General features: G+C 42.8%; 1 protein-coding gene across 3 annotated transcripts in view; it reads right to left on the reverse strand.

Moving 5' to 3' along the window:
• CNTN4 (contactin 4) overlaps nt 1–27,407 on the reverse strand; it is a 1,031,287-nt gene continuing 1,003,880 nt past the window's right edge. For all 3 annotated transcript variants that reach the window (XM_055557494.1, XM_055557495.1, XM_055557496.1), the window contains 10 exons: nt 26,283–26,403; nt 22,047–22,205; nt 19,404–19,553; nt 17,199–17,269; nt 15,922–16,156; nt 13,301–13,413; nt 12,556–12,742; nt 12,012–12,124; nt 3,549–3,717; nt 1–622 (listed from right to left, as the gene is read on the reverse strand). In XM_055557494.1, the coding sequence (XP_055413469.1) occupies nt 522–622; nt 3,549–3,717; nt 12,012–12,124; nt 12,556–12,742; nt 13,301–13,413; nt 15,922–16,156; nt 17,199–17,269; nt 19,404–19,553; nt 22,047–22,205; nt 26,283–26,403 (1,419 nt within the window). In that variant the 3' untranslated portion in view covers nt 1–521. The remainder of the gene's footprint in view (nt 623–3,548; nt 3,718–12,011; nt 12,125–12,555; nt 12,743–13,300; nt 13,414–15,921; nt 16,157–17,198; nt 17,270–19,403; nt 19,554–22,046; nt 22,206–26,282; nt 26,404–27,407) is intronic.

Here is a 27,407-nt window from a genome sequence, read left to right on the forward strand (position 1 = left end):
ACACAGCGGCCTTGAGTTACAGACTAATCCTTCAGCTGTGCTGCCTCTAGACCCTTGTAGAACCATACAAGGAATCTGCAATGTATTGACCAAGGTGAGTTTCCAACTCTGTCTTTAAAGGAAATATTTTCAAATAATAATCATATGATTGTGTTGCCCATAGCATTTTACAGCAGAGGAAAAAAATTAATATCTACATTTCATGTTAACTTTAAAAAATCCTATAAAACACTAAATATATAATAAAAAATATGCATATAAGGACATATGTAAACTGCTTTGGTAACATCATATTACAGATGTCTTCAGTGCATTGCAGAGTTTCCAAAGAAACTTCAGACAAAGCTAGATTTGCTTTGAGGAAGTACTGTAGAATGCCATTCCTAAAGAAGCAAAAAACATTTTTTTTTCCAGTAATAAGATGTACTTGAACAACAATATTACTTAGTACTGGGCGTCTTCAAAACAACTAGCTAAATGTTGCTTATATTATAAAGAGAAAGTCCTTCGGAGAACTGTTGTCATAAACTGGACCTTGCTGTGAGGGAGATCATGATGGTACTGATGGCCGACAGCGTGCATGCATTTGAAGTGGACGGCCCGGCTCCTCTTGCATAGGCATCTGCAGAGAGAAGACATTCACTCAGCATCCACTCACCCTGGCAACAAAGGGAGGCAGGACACAGGGCTCTTGGAAATGGAAGAATTGTCTCAAGTCTATTGGAAATGACCATCTCTCTCTCTCTCTCTTTTTTTTATTTTTAGCCTTTTTCTTTTTGGGGTATAGCCAATTTTAAACTTTTTCTTTTATATTGGGGTATAGCCAATTATGGGCTTTCCAGGTGGCACTAGTGGCAAAGAAGTCACCCGCCAATGTAAGAGACATGGGTTCAATCCCTGGGTTGGGAAGATCCCCTGGAGGAGGGCATGGCAACCCACTCCAGTATTCTTGCCTGGAGAATCCCACGGATAGAGGAGCCTGGCGGGCTACAGTTTATGGACTCGCAAAGAGCCGGACACAACCGAAGCGACTAAGCCCAAGCCAATTAACAATACTGTGATAGTTTCCAGTGAACAATGAAGGGACTCAGCCATACATACAGATGTGTCCATCCTCCCCCAGACTCCCCTCCCATCCCGGCTGCCACATAACACTGATCCCTGTGCTAGACAGTGGACCTTGCTGGTTATCCATTTTAAATACAGCAGTGTATACAGGCAACCCATAAATTTGTTCTCTAAGTCTGTGAGTCTCTTTCTGTTTTCTAAGTAAGCTCACTTGCATCAAGACCAATTCTTGTTGACTGTTTTAGTCTCTGTTCTATGACGCCCTAGCTATGAACTTGGGAGCAGGTGGTAGACATCCCTGGACCTCTATTTAAGCATTTGTTAAGGGAGGGTGTCCACATCTAACATGAGAAGAAACTTCAAAATAACTGCAAACACTACAGATAAATACTAGGATATCAATGATGCAGCAAAATAATATTGATATTCTCTTTCGAATTCAAGCTTTGTGCTGGGCACAGAGCCATATGACAATTCCTACAAAAATCCTGAGAACCTCTGGTATGGTTATTACACAATTTAACAGATAAGGAAACTGGGGCCCAGAGAAGGAAGATAAGTCTAAGATTACCCACTTAGTAAAGACCTGAATTGGGATTCCAACACATATATATCTAAATATACCTATTTTTTCCCAACAAGATAATTTTTAAAAAACTTTTCCTTATATGTCTTATATTGTTTTCACAGTAAGAAGTTATCAACTGTCATTTGAGTTTTATCAAGATTGTAAGATCTCTAACCATCAAAATGGAAAATCTCTTGAGAAAGAGACTATGTTTTATTCATGGCTACAGCCTTATCATCTAATCATTATAACAATAAAATTGCTTCAAATATGTTTTTGTAATGAATTAAATCAAGAATTATCAATCTTAAAAAAACAGTTCTTGAAATAATAAGCAAGTATGAAGTCAGATTTTAAGAAGTGAGATAAATTAACCCCAAAACAAACTCCAATCTTGTGTTTTTGTGGCCTGGAGATTACTTCCACATCTCACCATAAATTTGGTTCCTTTCAACAGAAGTTAGAGCCTCTACTGAGATGTAGAAACCAATTCTCCCCATGGTTTGCAAAGAAAAAAATGCGTTACTGTTTGCATGCAAAAGAGGTGTAGTAAATATAAACCTCATCTGGAAGATGACAAATTACTCCTGAATCTGGAGCGTGTTCTCGGTGCAGCCTGCATTTCCCACCAGAAGTCCTGTTCTCTTCACTAGCAGTCACAAGTGCTTATTCAGAAGAAGGGGGAAGTGACCAGTGAACATTTTCTTTTCTGATTTGAGGCATCCAAATTTGATAGATGAAGTTAAAACTGGTGGAGTGGATACTTAACTGTAACTTGATACAGCAAGGATACTAGACCCTTTCCTCAACCAACAAATAATAAAATGGATACTGAACAAAGGGACTGATGCTCAGGACTCTGTAGCAAAGATTGTCCATGATTTAAAATCTCCTATCTCCATCAGTGACTTGAAAGTTCCTATCTCCAGCCTTCACTGAACCCCTTACCTCTTGACTAGTAAATCCAAAAGCCAATGAAAATCTACACTTAGATACCTAATGGCAATCTTCTTTGTTTTATTATTGTGGTAAGAGACACTTAATGTAAAGGTTACCACTTTAACTATTTTAAAGTGTACAACTCAGTGGCCTTAAGTTCAGTCCAATGTTGTGCAGCCAGGACCACATCTAGTTCCAGAACCTTTTCATCACCTGAAATGGAAACCCAGTACCCCTTAAACCACAATGAACACGACTGGCCAGTCACTTTCAGTCACCGATCTGCCTCTATGGATTTTCCTATTTTGACTTTAAAAAAATAAAATCATACGACAAAGAATAATATGCTGTTGAGATAGTTGCAAACACAATATTTGAAAAATAGATCGAATGTATTTGTCTCAAAAAAGAACACACACTTCAACAGTCTTTGAAAACAAAGATATTCTTGACTATATGTAGACATGTGTGCTTATGTACATATGTTACCTACACAAGTTCAAATTAAACAGTTTCAAGCTCAAAATATTTTCAGCTGAAGACATTAAATTATATTGTATCACTAGAGACAGGCTTCTAGAGCAATTTAAAGAACTCTTTTTTGCTTGTTCCTCCTAGGTCACACTTAGAACTTTCTAAGCTATAACGTGGGGGTTACTGTAGCTGTAAACCACCTGGGTCATACGGAAGATCCTGGGTGACTGATCTGTGGCTGCTTTAACCTGATTATTGATTGTCAAGTGATTAAATCCTTATTACGTCAGCCAAGACAAGTCAGACTGTCTTTTGCACAAAACTATCTGTGATCAGCAAATATCAGTTGTCTAAAGAAGGAGGATGGTATTGTCCATTTTTATCACGTCTTTTTTTTTTTTCATGTTTAATTTCATCTGAGCTCTGGCTCACTGGGAGGCTTAAGCAATAAGGCAGACAGGGAGAAGGGAGGAAAAAAAAAAAAGAGAGGCATTCTTACTTGATATCTTTGGAATTCGAATCTGTTCACTGCTGCTGCCATCTCCTCCATCACTGAATGGCTTAATTTCTATTATATAATCTTCGTCAAAAGGCAAAGAAAGCTCCACCGATGTTTTGTTTGTTTCAATGACAGATGTGCTGCTTTGTCTGCTCCATCTGTACAGGACCTGCCAATATGGGAAGAACAGGTGTCACCTGCTGTCCTCACAAAGGCCCCCAGGAGGCGGCATTCACTTGTTTCCACCTCTGGGCACCAGTGGGATGTGGGGATGCTGCAGTTTTCAGGCTGCCCACATGCATTTGGAAGGCTCATTTACAGCAAGGGGCATGTCTGCAGCCGCCATTTATTTCATCACGAGGAAAGAGTTGACAGACAGGCTCACGTGGCATGGTAGCGGGGCTGGCATGAGCCTAACAGCGTGCTGTGTGACCTCACATAACCTCTGGAGGCTCAGTTAAAACACCTGAAAAGGTGGCTATACAGAGCTCAGTTACATATAAGCATCTTTGGCATCAGAATAGATTTGGCTGCTGTGTGACCTTGGTCCACTTACTTTCCCACTCTGAGCCTCAATGCCCTCATCTGTAAAATGGGGACAATAATACTGACTTTCCTGGGAAATCTTCAAGATTGCACAGGATTCAATAAAATAAAGGACTCAAAGAAAGCATGTAAGACTGGTATCTATGAAGTCTTAAAGGAAACAAGAGATACAAAGATAACTTGGCAAAGGTTAGAAGCAAAAATCAGACATGATAAACTATCATTATCAATCCTTTGGAAAGAGGACATTTCAGCACAGGAAGAGCATCTCTAAAAGGCAAGGGCAGGAACCCCCGCTTTTTTCCCTCCCACTGGGAACCCTTTTAAAGCTACATAGAAAAGGGAGGATGTTATAGGACAATTACTGTCACTCTTGAAGTGTCTGTGGCTCCTACAGAGTCACTCACACATCTTTGTTTACCACTTTGGCTTCTGCTGGGCCAGAGTCTAGGCTGGTAGTTTACAGGATGAGATGGCTAACTAGCTCCTTGGAAAATACACTCACTACCTGGCATTGCCTACCTTGGTCATCAACAATCCCCATTAGCAACTAAAGATAAAGGCCCAGAGAGGTGTACCTGCCTTTCTGGATATAACAATTGTGATGAGAACTGTCCCACAAATGTTTTCTGTTTACTCTGAGCCAGACACTCTACTGGCACAGCTATGCTTAGTGGTGACAGCCTCTGACAAGACAGGCGCTATTATTTGTGTCCACAGAGGAGGACACTGAGGCCCAGGGATATTGCAGAGCTGGTGAGTGACAAGATGAGGGTTTCTAAGCCCATGCTCTTCAACCACTATAACTCATCATTTCTCTTGATATTAAAAAAAAAAAATAGGGCTGGGTGACATGAATGGTTCCAGGTCCTGGTTCTATGTTAGAAGCACTTAGGGAACCTGGAAAAATACCAGTGCTCTAGTCCAGTGATCTCCAATATTTTTGGCACCAGGACCGGTTTCATGGAAGACAGTTTTTTCACAAATTAGGGGTGGAGGGAGGGTAGTTTCAGGATAATTCAAGTGTATTATATTTACTGTGCACTTTTTTCTCTTATTATTACATCAGCTCCACTTCAGATCATCAGGCATTAGAAAATGAGGTGCGGGAACCCTGCTATAGGCCACTGGTTCTCAACTGGGGTGGGGGGAGTGGAGGAGCAATTTTGTGCCCGGAGGGGGCATTTGGCAAATGTCTGCAGACATTTTTGGTTATCACAATGGCTGTTGCTAGTGTTGTGAGTGCCTGGGTCCTGCTATAATACAGAGGGCAGTCCCTACAATGGAGAATCATCCACCTTGAAGTGGCATCTGCGAGGAGGCTGAGGAATCCTGCTCCAGCCACACCCCAGACCTCCCATGTCAGACTCCAGAGAAGAAGGGTCCAGGCCATGGTATGTTTTTAAAAAGATCTTCAGATGTTCATTCAGGGAGTCATGAATGACATCAGGGTTCTCAAACCTAAGCTTGTATCAGAGTTGACTGGAGGGCCTCTTAAAGCATCTATCACTGGGCTCCACTTGAGTTTCTGATTTCATAAGTCTTGGTTGGGACTTGAAAAATCTGCATTTCTAACAAGTCCTCAGGTAATACCATTGCCTCTGGTCCAGGGGCCACACTTAGAGAACAATAAGACTAACTCATCTTTCCCTAAGACCCACTGCTGCCACTGTTTAGTTGCTAAGTCCTGTCCAACTCTTGTGAACGTGTGGACTGTAGCCTGCCAGGCTCCTCTGTCCATGGGCTTTACCAAGCAAGAATACTGAAGTGGGCTGCCATTTCCTTTTCCATGGGATCTTCCCGACCCAGGGATCAAACCCAGGCCACCTGCTTGACAGGTGGATTGTTTATGTCTGAGCCACCTGGAAAGCCCCCTGAGACCCACTATGAATTCTAATTTGCTGAGGTCAAAGACATAGGGTCACTCTACTATTGCAAGAAAACCCAAACACAAGAGAAATGCATCAAATTCCCTTAAAATGGTTTAGATCCCATTTGTTTCCTGGCATTTCATCACCTTTATTTATGTCTCTCTAATACAAGGTGGAAAACACAATTTCCTTAGGGTGGAAAGATTCATAAGCGTCCCTCTTCCTTCTCAGGAGTATCAGTTGTATCAAACTCAGCATCCACTCACTAATGATCAGGCTCAAATAAATCCTGAGGCGCATCCAGGACTGTCAGAGCATCTCATCACAGACCTACAGGAACATGGGCTGGCTGATGGGATGCAAGGGCACATCTGGCTTTGAGGAATAAATTGCTTCTTTGATTTACCTCTGGTCCTTGCCAGAGCACAGAGGATTCAACTAGTTTCAAATATAAATCCAAAAGAAACACTTACAGGAAAAAACAGCCCTTTTATCAGCACTGCTTACTAGTCATGAAACGTTGGGGGCTGAGCTGCGTGCATCTGTGCTAAGTTGCTTCAGTCATGTCCAACTCTTTGCAACCCCATGGACAGTAGTCCACCAGGCTCCTCTGTCCTTGGGGATTCTCCAGGCAAGAATACTGGAGTGGGTTGCCTTCCTCCAGGGGCTCTTCCCAACCCAGGGATCAAACCTGTGTCTCCTGTGGCTTCTGCATTGCAGGCAGATCCTTTACCACTGAGCCACTGGGGAAGCCCTGGGGCTGCAGTGAGAGCTAAATAAAGGCCTGTAAAACCTTTATTTACATCACAATGAAGTTTATTTCAGCTTTAGTTCTGCTGATTGACCTTAGCCCAAGCTTAGTTCAGCTGATTGACTTAAAGGCAGTGCTTACTCTTCCTATAATCCACAGTGGAAGACAAAGAGAAAGAGTAAGTTCATGGGAATAATGAAAATAGAATGAAATATTATTGGATGCTAATCATGAGTTTCAACATCATATACCTTGAGATAGGCACTATTATTATTCTGATTTTCTTTTTTGGCCACTCTGCATGTAGGATCTTAGGATCTTAGTTACCTGACCAGGTATTGAACCTGCTCCCCCTGCACTGGAAGCGTGGAGTCTTAACTCCTGGATCATCACGGAAGTCCTTATTCTGATTTTAAAGACGAGGAGTCTGAGGCCTAGAGATGCCCAGCAATGTGCCCAAGGTCTTACAGCCAGTAAGTGGGGGACACAGCATTCAAACTCAGGCAGGGTGGGTTCACAGCCTATATTCTTAACTGAGACCAGCTTGGCCACCACTGTGGACAAACGGCTTTCATTTTCTGGTCTCTGTTTCCATGAACACAAAACAAAGGGGGTTAGAGAGCAGAAAGCTCATGGCCCATAGGTCACATTTGGCTTGCACATTTTAACTATTTGGCCCTCGGTGGGTTTACTTTTTTTTAAAGTTAGACGTCACCATTTAAAAACCAAGAAACTATACATAATAAAATTTGGGGTTCTACTTAAAACTGGAAGATATGGCCGCATTGGTCTACATTCCTGTCTGGAAACAACTGGTTGGACCTTAGAAGTTACTACCTTTTCTGGACCATCACAAAGCCTATAGGTACCATGGTCTCCAGCACGCCCTATTATGTCATGATGCTATGCGTCTACCTCAGGACCTTTGCACATCCTGGTCACTATACTTGGAACACTCTTAGAGAGCTGCTTATCTCACTCCCTGCTTTTTTCATGGCCCAGTTGAAATGTCACCTCTTGATAAAGGCTTTCCCTGGGCTTTATTTAAAATAACATCTTTCCTATCTATCCACTGTCTATTCCCCTCACTCTGAGTTATTTCTCTTGGTAGTATTTTATTGATCTATTTGTTTACTTCTGGCAGGCAAATAACTGAGAGGCTAAAAGGCAGGACCCTGGATCCATACTGCCTGTATTCTGAGTTCAGGTCTTCAATATACTGTGTTAATAACACTGTATCATGTACTTGGGTGTTGCTAAGAGAGTAGATCTCAATGTTCTCACCACAAACAAGAAATGGTAATTAAGCGATGGGATGGAGGCCTTAGCAAATGCTATGGTGGTGATCATATTACAATATATAAATGTATCAAATCAATATGTGTATATCTTAAATTTACACAATATTATATGTCAGTCATGTCTCAATAAATTAGTGAAAAAAATACGAGCTATAGGACGAAGGCAAGTTACTAAACTCTGTGCCATGAGTTATTTATCCATAAAACTGAGGCTAATAACTGCACCTGCTTCATGGGTTATCACAAAGTTAGAAAGAATTAGACCAGTTCTTGGCACGTTGACTCATTGGAAAAGACTCTGATGCTGGGAGGGATTGGGGGCAAGAGGAGAAAGGGACGACAGAGGATGAGATGGCTGGATGGCATCACTGACTCGATGGACGTGAGTCTGAGTGAACTCCGGGAGTTGGTGATGGACAGGGAGGCCTGGCGTGCTGTGATTCATGGGGTTGCAAAGAGTCGGACACGACTGAGCGACTGATCTGATCTGGCACATTTATTGACAATATTTTATTGAAAGAATTAAGCCACCTTAATCCATTTACGTAATCTGCCTGGCTCTGTTTACTTTGTGATACTGAAACCAGACACACTCTCTTTTTAGTTTAAGTGTCATAAAGTAGCTCGACAATTTGTGCTGAAAGAGTACTTGGGGCCTTAAACTTCCTAAAGTCGACTTCTTTTGTGGATTGTTTACCCAAGCAGAAAACCCACAGATCTAGACAATTTAGGTAGAAAAACAAAAATACACACAGATATGCACCAATGTATAATTTTTACAGAACTATATATCCTGAACGTTGACACTGTGCATGCAGCATTTCAATATCTATAACCAGGTATGCTGAGATCCCTTGAGATCTAAATGAGGATGCGTGGGGAGTCTGGTTCCTCCAGTCCCAGCTCTAAAGAGAAGGGAAGGAAATGAATCGAATGGGAAGTCAGGAAGAAGTCAGAAAGGCCCTTTTCCACCTTGTTACTCCTTCACCGTCAGCACATGAAGCATTTCAAACTTCATACCCACCTATTAGTGATGCTCCCTAAGGCATGAAATTCCTACCCTCGGGTGCCACTAGATATTTCATAGATACAATTTAGCTCTACAAGGCACAATGAATCAACATGAAAAATACTTATGGGGCGGGGGGGCGGGGAAGGCCGAAATCCATGGTTCTCCTTGTGCTGTCTTTTTATTATTTCCTGAGATTGTCCTTTCCTCAATTTTAGCATAGGTCTCTGTATCTTAAATTGTAATGTCTTTTTTGTTTCTTTTTTTGATTTTAAATTAAGTCTGTGGTTGAACTCTTGTGATGAATATATGAAATAAATACATACTGGGTCGTTCCACCAAAAAAAAAAATAGTTTATATCATCTGATCTGCTGCTCACATCTGCAAAGGTTCCATGCTATCCGGCTGTAATTCGTTCCAATGTTTTATTCTAGTTCTACAGGAGTAAAAATTTCCCCAAATACTGTGGGAAGCCCCAGTTCTTTTCTGGGAGGTGAACACTTCCTTGTCAGCCTTGTGCTGCTTGATTCCCGCACACCTGCCTGATTCTGTGCTGCACAGGGACTCTTCTAGATGTCTGTAAAAGTGTCTGTTGAATTAAAAAAAAAAATATATATATATATATATATACACACATATGAAGGGCCTCCTTGAAAAAGTGCTAATAAGACAAGTTCATATGAGTTTCGGAGAGAGGGCGGGAAGATAAAGAAGTAGCAACTAAATGATACTCATTTTTCAATTCTTCTTCTAAAAATGCCTATAATCTTTCAGACCCAGTTCACTGAAGCAGACTTCAGCTTGTGTATACATCTCTGCCCTGTGGAAGCTGATGGCACTCCAAGTCCTTTTACTCAACAGCCTTTGGTTTTTGCATTTGTAAAATGAAGGGCTTTGGCTGGATGATCTCTGGGATTTCCTGCCCAGCTAACATTTTGCTTGGTTCTCTGAAATTCTTTAGCAGCTCCCTGCCATTCAGTTTTATTTCAGCACCGGTTTCAACATGCGGTGTAAAACCTAGTAAAAGCTTCTCTCATGGAACTCATGCCCCTCCTCAGGGAGTGCTAAAGCTTTGGGATTTTTATTGTGTTTTCTCTCTCCTGTTCTACTAGGTGACACTGGAAGCCGGGAGGAACACTTTCTGTCACCTGTACTTTTTTCCTTCTCTCCCTTGGTTTGGTTAAATTAATTCAGGCCAATCACATCTGCATCTCTTTCGTGCCGTGTTCAAAGTCCCGGCAGTGTCAGCGTGGGTCAGAGAACTGTGAGAACCGTCTTCACTCTTGCCTTCTTTCTTTGCTTCGTTTCAGTCCTTTCTCTTTCATCTTCCAGCCTCCCAAACCCCATGCCTCTCTCAAGTTGGATAAAACTAGTCGGATGAACTCTTTCCAATTATTTCACACTAAGAGACTAATGATTTAGGAGTTCAGGAGATGAGGGCTTCCTTCTCACACCACTGTGGAGCATACATCCTCGGCTGGAGAAATTCAGCCGGGGACCATTCAGTCTATGTGCTCATGAGGCCCACAGTCTGAGGATTCCCAGTAAGTCATCAGCCAATTACAGTTACCCAAGAGGGTGGAAAGTACTTTTAAAAATCCGACAAATAGTGAGAGCTCTGGCCACCAGGGAAGGCTTCTCATCTCAGACCCGATTAAGGATGCAGATGTAAAAGGGGGCAGTCCCAAGGAGAAGGTATAGAGCCGTAAAGGCTTGGGGGAAATGAAGACACTGGCGGATTTCTCCTTTAGCAAAAGAGAAATGCAGTCCCAGAGAGGTTACGTGATTTACCTAAAGTCACATAGAGGATCAAGACGTGGTTGTTTTTGCTCTAGTCTGTCAGACCCTTCTAGAAAGTTTACTTTTAAAAAGGGATCCAGTGGAAGGCTGTAGATCAGTTCTTAGGGAATATTTCCCTGCTGCAGAATATAAATCACTGTGGCGCATGGACAAAGGAAAACGGTCCAGAGGAGGGAAGGTTTCCGCATCCTCTAATCACACTGCTCAGGGCTAACTGTGTCAACTCCCAGCCCCGGCTTCGCAACGAGTGCCTGGCAGCACTGTCAGCGTGCTGCTCGCCACAGCTCCGGACGAAAATGTCACAAAATAGCAGCACGCAGGCTTGATGCATCCTGCCGACTAGTTCTGTTCGGCCTGTGTTGCCTCAAATGTTCTTTAAAAGTGAAACAAAACAGGATACTTAAAATGCCTTTTAATTTTAATGACTGCGGCACCACAGCGACAATCAACTTCCTCTTCTAGTTTATTAAAGTCAGGCCAACATTTATAGGATCAGGTAAATGAATTTCCTAAAAAATTCTTGTATATATGTGTACATCCGTATCCATATACACATGCATGTATATGGGCTTCCCTGGTGGCTCAGTGGTAAAGAATCCACCTGCCAAGCAGGAGATGCGGGTTCAATCCCTGGGTCAGGAAGATCCCCTGGAGAAGGAAATGGCAACCCACTCCAGTATTCTTGTCTGGGAAATCCCATGGACAGAGGAGCCTGGGGAGCTACAGTCCAGAGGGTCGCAAAGAGTTGGACATGACTTGGTGACTAAACAACAACAACAGTATCTCCATAACAAAAGGGACATGAGCAAAAATAATTAACCATTACTAACACTGAGAAGTTACTACTGTTGATTAAAAATGTGATCAAGACAAGAACAAAACAAAACTGACTTTGGAGATATTAAAAAATGTGGATCTTCATGATTTTTTTTATAGACCCAAACACAGGGTCTTTAACCACTTCCGATTGACTCTGCCTGAGACTGAAGTTTAGGCGATTCTCTCAATCCTGGCCAGTTGTCAGGGATCATTTATAAAACTCAGACCAAACCACTTTGGGGCAGAGATGCAGAAATGAGTCTGTGAGAGCATCATCTGCCAAAGTGAGGACAGATTCACGAGAACAGTGTGCCCCCATTAACAGCAGGAGTATAGGTGCCTTAGCAAAAAAAGAAATTACCCACTTTGTATCCTTTTACTTCTGACTCATTATCCAGGGCCTTCACTTGATCCCAATTGAGGATAATTTTGGAGTCCGATGAATTCCATATGATGTTTCCGGGGGGTTGACTTGGCGCTATAAAAAAAATTAAGATATACGAAGTCACAGATTATTAAGTCTCAATGGATTCTGAGGAATATCTCCTTCCTAGAATTCGAGAGTGGAGGCAATTTAACGGGCTATTGCACTAATATGTGTCTTCAAGGTCACTAAAATCTGACGAGATACAGCGCTGCAAATGGAAAAAGTTTCAGTTGGTCGCCTAACATTTATAGCTAAAAGAAGTAGCCCTTCCCAGTGAGGAGAAAACATTTATCTTTCTGTCCTCCAGAGCAATGAATTTTGCATGGTATTCGGGAAGGTTCAGTTAAAATGCTTAGGTAAATCTGAATCTCCATAATGATACCAATTAGTATGCAAATGATCACTGGGAGGTAGGGATGGGCAATGAACTTGGAATATGTTTGATGAATCCCTGAAATATTTCTGAGCAAGAATATTCTTACGTGGCTTTCTGGTTGTCACGTTGACTGTTGCACTGGAGGGGCCTGTCCCAGCAGAATTATATGCCTTGACAGCTAAATGATACAGGGCACTGCCTTTTAAGTTGGTGATTTTTGTTGACGTCTGATTTCCTATTGTTCGTATTTTTCGAGCATTTTCTTCTTTGTCATCATGTCTCCAATATTTAACCTGAGATAACACAAAGGAAGACCTTGGATGTCATACCTATTGGGGATATCTCCAATGTGATTTTTTTTTTCATACAAGATTCGTATGACAGTGTTAATTTTCTATATAGCAAGTCATAAGCAGAGCCTTCAGAACCAAGACCTTTGTGTGCACTGAGAAATAACTGGCAATAAAAAAAGGCCCCCTCTTTGTTCTGAGCTTCAGAGTGAGATGGTAAATTGGCACAACCATTGTTGCTATTTCTCCCTCCTGACCCCCACCTCGTTTTGAGGCCAAGTGATCCTGGGTGTATCAGAAATCAAAGCTCAACTTGCCAACCATCTTATATATTCTCAGACCTGCATGTGTTTGGACAGAGGTCTCTGTAATTCAGAAAGGAGGAAACTCACAGCAGAATGCTCAGTGCTTTCATCCATGCTCCTCTAGAAGCCACTGTCTTCTAAAACAAATGTCTCTATATGGAACGCAAGGTCTTTTTTCCATCAGTGTGTGTGTGGAAAGATCTCACTGAGGGGTACAGACCCTTACCCAGAACCAAGGCACCCATCTCTTGCTTACCTCATACCCTTGTATCCGACCTCTATTCTTCTCCATGGGGGAGGCCCAGAAAACTTCAATGTCTGTTGCGGAAAGACTTCTGGCAAAGATGCTGGCTGGTGGTTTGGTGGGTTCTGCAGATGAGTGTGGAAAAATTTACGACTCTATCAGCTATATCAAAATAAGGTTCTGGATACTGGCATCATAGATGCAAAGACTCCATTACTGTAGACTAATCTTTACTGATCATGACCCAAACATTCACTTCACAGAGGACCCAGGATTAATGGCTGGGAGGGGGTGGTGATGGAGACGGTGCTGAAGAGAGCTGTTCAAAGTCTTTGGCTTCTAAATTTAGGGTTAAGTGAAAAAGACTCTGATGCTGGGAGGGATTGGGGGCAGGAGGAGAAGGGGACGACAGAGGATGAGATGGCTGGTGGCATCACTGACTCGATGGACGTGAGTCTGAGTGAACTCCGGAAGTTGGTGATGGACAGGGAGGCCTGGCGTGCTGTGATTCATGGGGTCGCAAAGAGTCGGACACGACTGAGCGACTGAACTGAACTGAACTGGAAGGGAAATAAACCAGGAAACTGAAGTTTAAGAGCCAAGTTCTCCTAGCCACCAATTTATTTAATATACATCCTTCTTAATTAGCATTTGTCATAGGTGAGAGTTCCACTCGCTGTTATGAAGATGAGAGAGACAGAAAACAGGAGAATGAGCTGACTTGACTAAGTTACAGGAGGGCTGGGTGACAATTCAGTTCTGCACTGCCAGCTGTATGTCTTGGACAAGTCATTTATGCTTTCTGGGCCTTAGCATCCTTAGTTGCAAAGGAGAGTCTAGACTAAGTCTGTCCCCCACATTTCAGTTCTTTTTGCCAGATTTCTGCCAGAGCTATGTACCATTTTTATGTGAAGGTTTTCCTGTCAGTGGTCTTTCTTAAGGAAAAGCTTAGGCATATTGTGAGCTGTAACTTCATGAAATTCTGGTTTTGATTTGATGGCTGTAAATTTTCGGATGCAATTCAAACCAATATATAACTATCAGATATTTTTAAAGGTTCACCTAGAACCATTAACAGTAACTTGTGTGCTCCTTCTGAAATCCACATTATGTTCCAGCACATGCTGGAGGTGGAGGCCACTAAGGTTGTGTCTATTTATAACAATGTATTATTCTATCTGCGTGTTAATTCACTCAGTATTTATTAGGGGTCTGTGTGGCATACATGTTCAGACACTGGTGACACAAAGGTGAAAAAATAAATATCTGGCCCTCAGGAAATACACCTTAGTGAGAATATAAAACTGTAATTCAAAATTTATAATACATTGAGATGAGAATTATAACAGAGGAATGTTAGGGTACAAGGACAAAGAGAAGCAACTCAGTCAGCTGGCCTAGGGAAATGAGAGAAGGCCTTAGTTGTTCGAGTTGAATTTTGAAAGATAACTGTGAAATCACAAAGTGGGCAAGGCGGAGAACATTAAGAGAAGTTGAAGTATATGCTAGGGACTCAAGGTTCTTTGGATAACTGCAAATCCTCTGGCTATGGTTGGAGCATGGATCATGCAGGGAAATGAAGCAGAAAAGAGAGGTGAGGGTGAGATCATGGAGAACTGCTGAGTCTAAGGGGCTGATTTCTCTTTCTGTACAGAATGGACTGCATCTTCACTTACTCCAAATCACTGACTCAACTTGCAACTGTTTTAATATGGTCTCATTCCGAACATCAGCTTTGAAACAATGAAGGCGAACGCCGACGGAAATGATGACCATTATGCAAGGCATTCTAAGAGCAATGCTAGCACAGAGGCAGTACAAATAAATGAGAACCCCTCAACGTGATAACACCATGGGTGACAGTGAGAACAATCACATTGCTTCGTGACTCTCTACTTAATAACAGAATAATTTTTGAGTATACTATGACATATGAAAAGTGGTAAGAGGAAATGCAAATTATATTTTGGTGTTCACCTAAAGCTACAAAATATAATTCTGTTGAAAGTAATATTATATATAAATGGAAGATCTTCTATAGTGCTTGTGATTTTGGTCCTTAGCAATGGAATTAATAGTGGATATCCATTTGTTTCTATATATCATGGAGTTGCTGTCTTTCTAAGAGATTGGTGGAAGACAATGAAATGTATTTTTCATACTACACTTTTCTCAAGTCAGGATATGCCTTCAATTTATGGGTAGAATGCTAAATTGACGGCACATCCTGAAACCAACATCTAGGGCTTCCCTTGTGGTCCAGTGGTTAGGAATCCACCTTACAATACAGGGGCCACTAGTTCGATCCCTGGTCCAAGAAGATCCTACATGTGGGGTGTAGAGGGGTAACTTAGCCGGGGCACCACAACTACTGAGTTTGTGCTCTGGAGCCCACCAGCCACAATTACTGAGCCTAGGAGCAGCAACTACTGAAGCCCTTGCACCCTAGAGCCCATGCTCAGCAAGAGGAGAAGCCCACACACCTGCAGCGAGAAGCCCGCACGCCACAGCTAGAGAGTAGCCCCTGTTCTCTGAACCTAGAAAGACCGCATGTAGTGACGAAGACCAGAGCAGCCATAAATAAATAAACAAATGAATAAAATCAGCATCTTAAAACTGAAGAAGCATCATACCTTCTTCTGCAGAATATACCACTGTGGTGGGACTGAAAGGGCCCTCTCCTTTATTGTTGAAGACACCCACTTTAACCTCAAAAGGAGAGAAGGGACGCACGCTCTCATTCCTGAACACATATCTGGAGGCATCAGCGGAGGCCAGCACCGTCAGCATCCAGATCATTTTGCCGTAGGGTCGGAAGGCCACCACGTAACCGAAGCCTCTGCCATTCTGTAACTCCTCAGGGACCGTCTGTGAAAGAAGGGAGATGGTCTTCAGAGACTGCAGTAGCTTGATTCAAACGCCACATTGTCTTATTCCACCACCACCCACACCCCCATCTTGCCTCCATCCTATCTCATCGTGGGTTTTGTGGAGAGTCTTCAGTTTGGGACTTGCCACCAGTCTAGCTTCAATATTCAGAGGGGACTGCAGCAGGAGTTTAAAAAAGTCACCGTAAACCTGCAGCGGAGAGCCTGGCTTCCTGATGTGGGAGACCAACTCTGAAATTGTTGGAAATGACGGTGGGAGACACTGGACAGTTGATCTAAAACCCAACATTTCCAACATGTACCATCCAACATGATTCTTCCTCCAGCGTCACACAAATACTCAATGAAGCAGCTCTCATCAAAGAAGTGAGGATCATCTTGTTCAGCCCAAATCTTCCCTCTCAGCTCAGAAGTGCTGACCGGGAAAGGGAGAGTGGTTTATCTCACTGCTGGGGCTTTGGTTAAATGACAGATTTGAACTTCCGGGCGTGTTGTCTAGAATCCTTCAGAAACATTTAGAACTTTTGCTGAGACTCTGACTTCCTCTCTCAAAATCAATTTTCAATAAATGAGTGACTAATAAACCTCTACGTTTTTAAAAAAATAACCTTATACAAGAGGGCTCCAACAGCAAAGTCAACCCTAGGAAATTGTGTTAGCACACGGAGTCTAATGTGCACAATTGGCCTTGAAGTAATTCAGGAAAAAAAGAAAAAAACTGGTTTTCTCTAAGCCAGACTTCTTTTATGTATAATATTACATCCACTTTTTTTCTTGTGTTGTCTTCCCTTTCATGATTGTTTTTTCTGTGATGAACTGAATTAAAACTTAACTCCATAATCGATGGGCAAACATCATCTCTTCCTGCTGACCACTAACATTGTGAAAGGGAGTGTCTGCACTCAAATGGATTTTAGTTGTTAAAAACAGAGGGGGAAACTTCCTAGATGTGTTTAACACAGAATAAAATGATAAGATAGCCTGGACTAATGTGTGTTGCTGTTGTTTCATGATTCATTTACCTCCCAGGTTATAACCAGTTCAGATTTGCTGCCTCCACCACCACTGACGTTAGCTGGGGTGACTTCGGGGACTGTTGAGAAAAAAACAAGTCATGTCAGGTGACAAAGACCAGGAGGGCCACGACGGTGGCTGGGCTGAGGTGATCCGCTCTAACAAATACTCGGATGTGCATGGCTTTGTTTCCTGAGGTCAGAAATGGTATGATCAAGGGGTCTAAAGCATCAGTTCACAGAAATGAAATATACCAAGGAAATTGCTATTCCATAGTGACCTATTTCCCATTCAACAAGGCACATCTATTATGGGACAAGACTGAACAATGGTTCAGCTCCACCCTTAGAGGCCGAGGTTCAGGGGGATGAGAAAAGGACCGAGGTTCTGGTTCTAATGCTTGGGTAGCCGTTTATTAACCACGTGGCAATACACGAAGGAGAGACGATACACACTCTGCCCAGGCAGAGTTTACAGTCTAGTTGGGGGGCAGGAGCACACACAGGATGATTACAGAGCGATGTCGACAGCCAACAACAGAGCAGCACAGACAGAATGGAGGCGCACGGTGGCCTTCGGCAGCGAGGCTGCTCAGAGCAGGGTTGGGCTAATGGCTTCTCGGAGCAACATGAGTTGTGAGCTGGGTGTTGAAGGAAGTGGTGGACAGGGGTTGACCTCTGGCTCACTGTGCTTAAACTCTTTGATCCCCAGTTTTCTCTGTAAAAGAGGGGAAATTTGGCTAGCTTTCTCCTCAGGACTGCTGAGAGGAATTAATTAAATTATAATTTCACAGTGGGGGAGAAAGCATGGGGATTATTGGCTTATCATCATGTAAGTGAACAGCTCCAGACAGAATCTGAAAATGTCTGGCTGGGGTAGAGATGTGGTGCCTGGGTACGTCCCCTTGGATAAAGACAATGAAACAGATCTAGATGGATTTGTGTCCAAGAGTAGTAGGGTCAGAGGCCCCATCTGCTCTGGGGCTTTGCTCTTTCTTCAACAAACACTGAGGATGAGATAGTTAGATAGCATCACTGACTCAAGGGACATGAGTTTGAGCAATCTCCAGGAGATGGCGAAAGACAGGGAAGACTGCTGTGCGGCAGTTCATGGGGTCACAAAGAGTCAGACACGACTGAGTGACTGAACAACAATAACAACGACAAACACTGGTCTCATCACGGTTGGGACCTTCACAGAGACCCACACCTAGGCCTTCCACACCATGTGAGACAAAGACAAGGAATGCTGATGAATTTATACTATTCTCTCCCTGCGTTCACCCAAGCTGTGTATACAGAAGTTCCTACTAAACTGTTGATCAGGCTTGCATGAATTAGCAGGAAGGAAATGGCAACCCACTCCAGTATCCTTGCCTGGAAAATCCCATGGCCAGAGGAACCTGGTGGGCTGCAGTCCACAGGGTTGCAAAGAGTCGGGCATGACAGTGACTAACGCTTTCATTTCCCAACCTTAGCTTTTGGGAAGGGTTTATGCCCTAAGACAATCTGACTGGACATTTCTGAAGAACTTAATCTTTGTCACTTGAGATTCCTGTGAGTTGACAGCATTTGAACTGTGGTTGTGCCTTTAAAAAAATAATAATCCTGGTAGGAAAGTCTTGGTGACATAGGAACCAATGAAGAAAGACATGGCATTTGAAGGAACTAAGACAGGTGTCTCTCCCTGGACCAGGGAACACAGTGAAGTCAATCCAGAGACTATAACTCTGGATTGAAACTCAGTGCTGGGACTCACAGAAAGAGAGAGAGAAAGAACAAACCAGTGGTTACCAGTGGGGACAGGAGTAGGGGAGGGATGTTGTAAGGGTAGGGAAGTATGGGGTACAAATCATTAGGTACAAAATAAGGTACAAGGATACATCATAAAACATAGGGAATATAGCCAATAGTTAATAATAAGTATAAATGGAGTGTAACCTTTAAAAATTGTGACTCACCAAACTGTACACCTCTAACTTGTATAATATTGTACATCAAATATACTTCTACAAAAATAAATAAATAAAAACAACAATAGAACAGATACTCCCTGCTGGTTAATAAGCTGAGCATCTACTGGCCTCATTTCTGATGACTACAGTCATTGTAGGGAAGGATGTTTAACATAGAAGCTCATTAGGGCTAAAGAACAGGGTGATTAAACGCCTCTCCCTAAGGAGCAGGAGTTGCCGTATTCGGGGTGCTACTCACGGGCCTCTTCTGTCCTCCGCTTCTCAGAGGGCCGGCTGGGCTCCCCAATCCCAATCACGTTGGCTGCAACTGTGCGGAATTCATACTCGACCCATGGGTTCAGACCCACCACAGTGGCTGTGAATGTCTTCCCATCGATGAGTTCTGGGACTGAAAGACATCGAAAGAAAGTGAAATAGTTGATTTTACTACTTGTCCCAATTTAAGAAAAAGTATTAGTGATTGTGATTCAAAATTATATATAATAAAATATTGATTAAAAAGAATTCAAAATTATATGCCATAAACTGTAGTTATTACAAGGTTAAAAAAAAGGTGAGGATTTTTGGTAGAATTCTGCGTTAGGAAGACTGGAACTTAGTTCATCGCCACCATCACCGTCACTGTATCCAGGGCACCACTGCAGGTCTGAGGGCAGCTGCACAAACAGCCCTTGCACGGCGCTCATCCCAGACCACCCCTCGCCAGACCAATCAACTCAAATCTCACACCAGCAGAGGATACCACAAAAGACAGTCTCCAAGGCCCAAACCACAAAAGACAGTCTCCAAGGCCCAAGGCTACCTGACTGTAATCACTCTTGTTCTCCCTCACCTCGCATGTTTCGCGGTTTTTACTGAATAGGACTGGGCACATTGTTTAATTCTTACAACTACCCTAGGAATAAGGTGAACTTATCCTCTTCATTTTTATAGATGAGGAAAAGGTACCACATAAAGGTCAAATGACTCACCCAAGGTCACAGTGGATTTGCATCTTTGACCACATGGCCCAAGCTCCATTATAACAACAACAGAGCAATAATGATATAGATCGATACAACTACTGTCAGTGAACTGTATTAGCATATCGAAAGAAAGAAGCTGCAAATGTAGAACGGACGGTCCATGAAGAACACAAAAGCGGGATCAGAGAGGCAGCATTTGACAGTGTTCATTCAGCAGGATTTGGGGAAGGCCTCCTTCACAGAGGACGGGGCTCACTGCCTGAAGCCGCAAGCCACAGAGCCCTGGACTTGGCTTCTACACTCTCTGGGCAACCTTTTGGGTTTTGAACTGATTACCATAAAGATTTCCCCATGGGCCCAGGGGATGTCCCTGTGACAAAGCTGATGCCCCAGTGACCAGACTTCAGTGACTTCCAGCCTCCTTGGGACTACATGTATACAATCCTTCCCTCCAAGGGTGAAAAGTGTGGGCTCTGGAGTCAGACAACCTGGATTCTAATCCTGAATCCACTCTTAGCAGCCAAAGAACCTTAGGAAAGTTGCTTAACCTTTCCATGCCTTGGTTTTCTCACTGTGAAATAAAACTAATAACATCTATTCACAGTGCATTTGAGAACACCCAAGAAAAGCACTTAGATAAGGGCTCAACCAATTCTAGTTGTAGCTGTTTTCTTTTGTATACTATCCTTATCATTGTTGTGAATATCAATATCTTCATCCCCCTCCTTTCCTTCATCATATCTATGCAGTGATTTACTTTTTTTTAAGTTTCACAATCACTTCTGTATAGGGTCATAACAGTTCTTATTTTGCCCATTTAACAGAAGAGGAAAATAAAGATGTATAGAAATCTGCTGATTAGCAGAGTCAGGATTAGAAGTTATATATCCTTAATTTCCAGATTTTCCTTTCCTTTCTTCCTAAAACACTCCTGTGACCCAGGAGAAAGTCAGTGTCAGCTGGAAACACAGAAACCCATTTCTGAGGTCAGATATGCTCAAATGGAAAAACCAGAGGACTGTGCAACGTGCTTATAATAACTACTTGTTTGTTTGTTTTTTTCCTCAAACAAAACCTAAACAAAATGAGTCAATTGAGAGGTGTAGACAGGAGCAGAAATGGAAGGCCTACTCACAGATGCTTTAACAAAACCTCATGCCTCTTCATACTCAAATGTATCCATCTCAAAAAATGACAGCAAGTCAAGAGTCTCCATGCGGTCGTGAGATACGGGTTTCTTGAAAGCTGGGTATAAACCTTACAAAGACTGTGACTATAGAGTAACGCGATCCACTGCTTTTCAAAGTGCACCACCAGAGGCACACAGACAACGTCAGGTAATGCACAGATAGATGATGCGTTTTATTTTTGTAACAAATGTATTTTAAAATACGTTTAAAAAATAAAACCAACACAAGACCTTGTTGGCTTCCCTCATAGCTCAGTTGGTAAAGAATCTGCTTGTAATGCAGGAGACTAGGGTTCGATTCCTGGGTCAGGAAGATCCTCTGGAGAAGGAAATGGCAACCCACTCCAGTATTCTCACCTGGAGAATCCCATGGACAGAGAATCCCATGGACAGAGGAGCTTGGCAGGCCACAGTCCATGAGGTTGCACGAGTCGGACATGACTTACCAACTAAACCACCACCACCGCTGAGACCTAATATCATTTTAGATACTGTGGCTTAGAACAAATTAAAGAACAAGCAAATGTGAATCAATAGAAAGAAAAATATTAAATAAATGATAGTATGGTGGGCTGAGGTCTGGGAAACACTGCCCGAAAGTCTCATCTGTAGCGATGTGTCCGAACGAGAAACAAGAGGCCCCTCAGCTTCTGCTACACAGCTGTGTCCATTCTGCCGAGTTCCCAAAGCCCCGGTGAGACACCGGAACAGAGGTTCAATATAGTACCTGTGTTGACCGCTTGCCAGCCCACGGAGAACGGAGTCCTGGCTTGAATGACATACATGGTGATGGGGCTGTGGTTGTCAGGCCCAGGCCTCCAGGAGAGCTGAGCCGTGGTGTCTGTAATTTCATCTATAGTCACGGCCTCCGGGGGGCCTGGGGGACCTGAGAAAGAGCAAGACCCTCAGAAGTGGAGCATTGTTTTCAAATGTCCAAGCAAGTGACCACTCGATTGAATGGTCAACACTTTATTCAACTGTTGATTCATCCACCCCCAAGTTCAACACTTGACAATTCCTTTTTGAATACCCGTGACGTGCCTATCTCCTTCTAGGTTCTGAAACTACATAGATGAGTGAAACATGGTGTGGCCTCCTCCCTCCAGCGGTTCACTACAGAATAGGAAAAACTAATAGGTACCCAACAATTACAATAGAATATTTTTTTTCCAGATGCCAAAGGAGAATATTGGGGTACTATGAGGGACCAAGTTCATTAATCCACCCATCATATATTTACAGGTTCCTACTATGAACTGGATACTGTTATCTGGGGCTACAGTGGTGATAAATGAAGATTTGAGTCTTCTGGAAGTGGTCATTTCTACCCCTGATGGTGTGAGAAAAAATGACTTTAGAACTTTGGGTCACAGAGTTTTTCTGCATAGTCCAGCTACACTGGGATGTCCACATCAAATGCCAAAACACAGTCATGTGTGAGGGAACTGCTGTGAAAAGGGGCTCATGTTCAAGAAACAGAAGTCTGTGGCTTCTTCAGAGAAATTTCAAAATCAGGTTGGAGCCTGAGGACCCACACCTGCAGTTTCTGTAAGTCACACCTGTATTTTTCTACTTCTGCTCTGGAAGTACACAGAGCACTGTGCTTAGACCACCAAAATGGGAGGAAATCAGTTTTAAATGAAGGCTTGAAAAACATAAAGAAACAGAAAGCTGGAAGGTGGATGGCAGGCAATCACAAAATAATACAGAGCCGGAGCAAAGACCCAAAGCTGTCCTAGATTCCAATATGAAAAGCTCTTAGCAGGCAGTTAAAGGCATTTCTAATGAGTGACCACCTTGGCAGAGAAGTCGAATGCGAGGGAGGGAGACAGAGCGACAAAGTTCCTGTGTGCTAGATAGGAGTAAGGAGATCGTCCTAGGGGGCAGAGGGATGTGCTGAGGCCCAGGAGAGCGATCAGATGTTCTGCCAAAATACTCCGGGGCCATGGCACAGGGGCAGGGAAGAAAGAGACCTTTCACAGAGTGCTGAAAAGTTAATGGCAGTTTCTACAAGTAACACTTTGTTCTGGGATTCACTTCTGCACCCTTTCAGTGATGCCCTAAATTTCTCTTTCCTTTTTTAAAAAGCCTTTTTTATAGACCCACAGGTGAGACTAAATTTATCTTTTCCCTCCTACTCCTGAATGAAAGGTCTGCAAGTCTGCACACTGGCACTGATTAATTTTCCACAGTGACATTTCGGCACGCCAGTCTAATGCCACCTAGATAGAGCTGGCATAACCTCTGGTCTTCAGGACTCTTATTAACCACAGAAAGTCCAGAAGATAATAATATAATTTTCTTTTTCCTCACCAGCTTTCTTATCCCAGCGTTCCCATCCTTTTTAAAAACAGATGTTCCTTCCATGGCCTTTAGAATCAAAGTACCACAAAGGAGAAAAGCATTCCTCTCCAAATCCCTCAGTGAATTCAATGGACAGGGAAGAGCTGAGCCCACTGTTGGCACGCAGAAGGAGCACAGGAAGGGGGTGGCCTGAATTTGGCTGCTGGAGATAAGAAGTGCTTTCACAGTGGGGTTTGCTGCTTGTTATGTTCCTGCTACCCGCCCCACCCAAGGGTAGATATGTTCACACCTCACAGAATGTTTTTACCCATTTGTTTTGGGGAAGTTGGGTCTCTCTTTCAAAATGACAACATGAGCATATGTTTATCCTCTAAGCAGAGTGTTTGCATGGGCTGGGGCTCACATGAGTTTGTGTCAAAGGAAACAGCAGAGGGGATGCAGGTGTTATGCCTGGCATTCCTGCATCTTTCTCAGGGACGACTAGCCTTTCTAGCTGCTGTCCGTGTGCTTTAGATTAAACAAAGCAGATAACAGAAACAGAGAAGCCAAATGCAAGACTTCAAGCTTTTAGTTTCAAATACAAAAATCCCTGACAGGTCAACAAAGTGCATATCTGCCTCTCCTCTGCAAAGTGCAGAAAAGCTGCCAAGGGCAGAGGCAGGAGGAGATAAAACCGAAGATTAGGGCTTAAAATGGCATATTAATTTATTGGCCTTATTCACTGATGATGCTAGATTTTCTTTTAGACAGCATTTGCAGATTCCTCTTGGTGTTTAATGTTATTTTCTGTGAAATGAAGTATACAATATCACTTAAGAAATTCAACTATTACTGATTTACATTTTTATGATTCTAATTTATTGGTGCTTAAACTGCTGATCTGAACATTATCTTAATTAAATAGAGGATACATTTTCAGCCACAGAATTCCTTTGCCCCCAAGGGAAGAGCAGACCAGCTCTGATGTATTTTAAAATGGAAATAAACACGGTCCCCTCGGTTATTTTCTGGGTAGCTCTACCCAGGTTGGAAGCTTTCTCTCTTATCTGGCCCTTATCTGTACCATTACAGAAAGGTTTTTAAGGCAATTTAAAGGAGAATCAAAGTAGACCTGATGGAAAAGATATCTTTCTTTAACCTCTCTTGATATCAGTTTGAATTGCTGACTCCCACACCTCTCCCACCCCCGCCCATGCTACGTGCAGAGGATGCAGCCACACTTTCTATTGCTTCCAATAACATCTTGTTCTCCGTGCACTCAGATTTACCCTGCCTCCAAGTCTGGTATCACCTGGATTTTTGTTTTCTTACACTTAAAATTCTGCTGGCCAGATTCCTAAACACTTGTATTAGTGTTCCGCTGCATGTTTTGGATCATCAAATCACTCACTGTATTGTAAGTTCCCTACACACGAACCTTCACGTTGCAAACTTTCAAAGACGCAGATATATGTTCCATCAACGTCAGGCATGAACGACGTTATGCCCTTCCCCTCCTATCGCTGACGATCCTTCAGCTCCACCACTTCCCACCTCTTCTGCCTGCTCCAATCGATAACTCCTCTTGCCTCTTCACTCGCTGCAGCCCCTACATGCCAACTACTGTACTGCACCACTGTACTTCTCAAGGTATGTACTGTAAGATTAAAAATCTTTTCTTTATTTTTTGCATTTTTGTTTTATGTGAAAAGTATTATAAACCTGTTGCTGTACAGTACTAGATAGCCGACTGTGTTAGTTGGGTATCTAAGTTAACTTGGTTGGACTTACGAACAAACTGGACTTAAACATGCTCTCAGAACTAAACTCATTTGTATGTAGGGGACTTTCTGTACTTGTGAAGGAGACACTGGCTAAGAAATTATTTTGATGTTCTGATTTGGCTTTGCATTTAACTTGATCAAACCCCTGAGCAAGCATCAGTTTGATTCTGATATATATACAGATAGATAGATAGATACACTGGTTCACAAAGACCAAATTTTAATTTAAAAATATTTCTTAAAGTTCACATACTATTCCTTTACACATTGGTTTGGTAGGAATCAGTCAGCCAAGTCACTCACAGCCATGAGGCTGAAGTTAGGTCTTGTCTGTCATACGCAAGAGAATCTCACGAATGTCAGTTCCTGATATCAACTCCCTGCTGATTTACTACAACCTAGGCAGTCAGGAAGTGTTTCCTTCTAAAGCCATATTGTAGAAACTGGAGAGAACTAATCACTTAAGGGGGAAAAACCTGGGGAAAACTGGTGACGATTTTACTTAAGCCACTCTTCGATCAGTGATCTAAGATACCGATTTGGTTCAGCCTAGACGAACAGCAAAAGGCACAGTGTGATCCTTTTTTAAGCCATTTGCTTTTCTTAATCTCAGTTTTTCTTCAAGTTCCTATCAACTCCAACACTGTAAATCATGGCACTTGGGGCCTTCAGAGGAGTTCTTTTCAGTAGAGAGTAAGTGGATTTACTCTGCACTTTCTGATCCCCTATGAGAGAAACAGATGTACACGAAACTTTTGTAGACTCTTAACACCTTAACAATGTTTTCCTTCTATTGACTCTTTCCTGGTAATTCTAAACCACTGAGGCTTTTAGAGCTCTGCACAGGAGTAGATATCACAAAAGTATTTTAAGAATGAAACCCCCAATTCCCATACCTCTCACGATCAGGTCGGCGGCAGCAGACAGCCTGTCGACACTTGTTTGGACCATGCAGACATACTTCCCAGCATGCTTCAGCTGGATGTTTCGGATCATCAAATCACCAGCTGAATCCTGCTGATAAAGTAGGGGAAAGTGGCTACAATTACTTTTTAATGAGCTCTAAATATTATCACATGAAGGACATTGTGACTAATAGATTTATTTTACACTGGCTGATGAAAACATTAGCGATGCAAGCCATGGCCTATTAAAAATGCGTGAACCTGCCTGTTAGGTAATAACAGCAATGTCCTCAAGACATACCTCGGATAAGACCTCAGGTGTCTGGCCTCTGCATCTCTGGAGGAGTTTGTCACCCATGTTGGAAGCACTTAAACTGATTATTTTTTCAAATGCATTTATTTATTTTAAAATGTTTTTATTTTATACTAGAGTATAGCCCATTAACAATGCTGTTATAGTTTCAGAAGAACAGCAAAGAGATTGTCATCAGTTCAGTTCAGTTGCTCAGTCGTGTCGGACTCTGCGACCCCATGAATTGCAGCATGCCAGGCCACATATGAAGGTAATGACAACCCACTCCAGTACTCTTGTCTGGAAAATCCCATGGACAGAGCAGCCTGGTGGGCTGCCGTCTATGGGGTCGCACAGAGTCGGACACGACTGAAGCGATTTAGCAGCAGCAGCAGCAGCAGGCCACATATACATATATCCATTCTCCCCCAGGTGGCGCTAGTGGTAAAGAACCTGCCTGGTACTGCAGGAGACATAAGAGACTTGGGTTCAATCCCTGGTTCGGGAAGTTCCCCTGGAGGAGGGATGACAACCCACTCCAGTATTCTGGCCTGGAGAATCTCATGGACAGAGGAGCCTGATGGGCTACAGTCCATAGGTCGACAAAGAGTCAGACATGACTGAAGTGATTTAGCATGCATTCACCCCTAAACTCCCCTCCCATCCAGGCTGCTGCACAACACTGAGGAGAGCTCCCTTGGAAGCACTGAAATGTATGTAAAGTGGCTGCTGATTTAGTCCCGTGGGTTTCTTCAGATATGCCCTCAACCTACAGCTTTCGATGGCACTGCAGTGCTTGGGAGCTCTTTATATGGAAAGGGGAG

Source organism: Bubalus kerabau, chromosome 20, assembly GCF_029407905.1.
Source record: "Bubalus kerabau isolate K-KA32 ecotype Philippines breed swamp buffalo chromosome 20, PCC_UOA_SB_1v2, whole genome shotgun sequence".
In the NCBI taxonomy this organism is placed as follows: domain Eukaryota; kingdom Metazoa; phylum Chordata; class Mammalia; order Artiodactyla; family Bovidae; genus Bubalus; species Bubalus kerabau.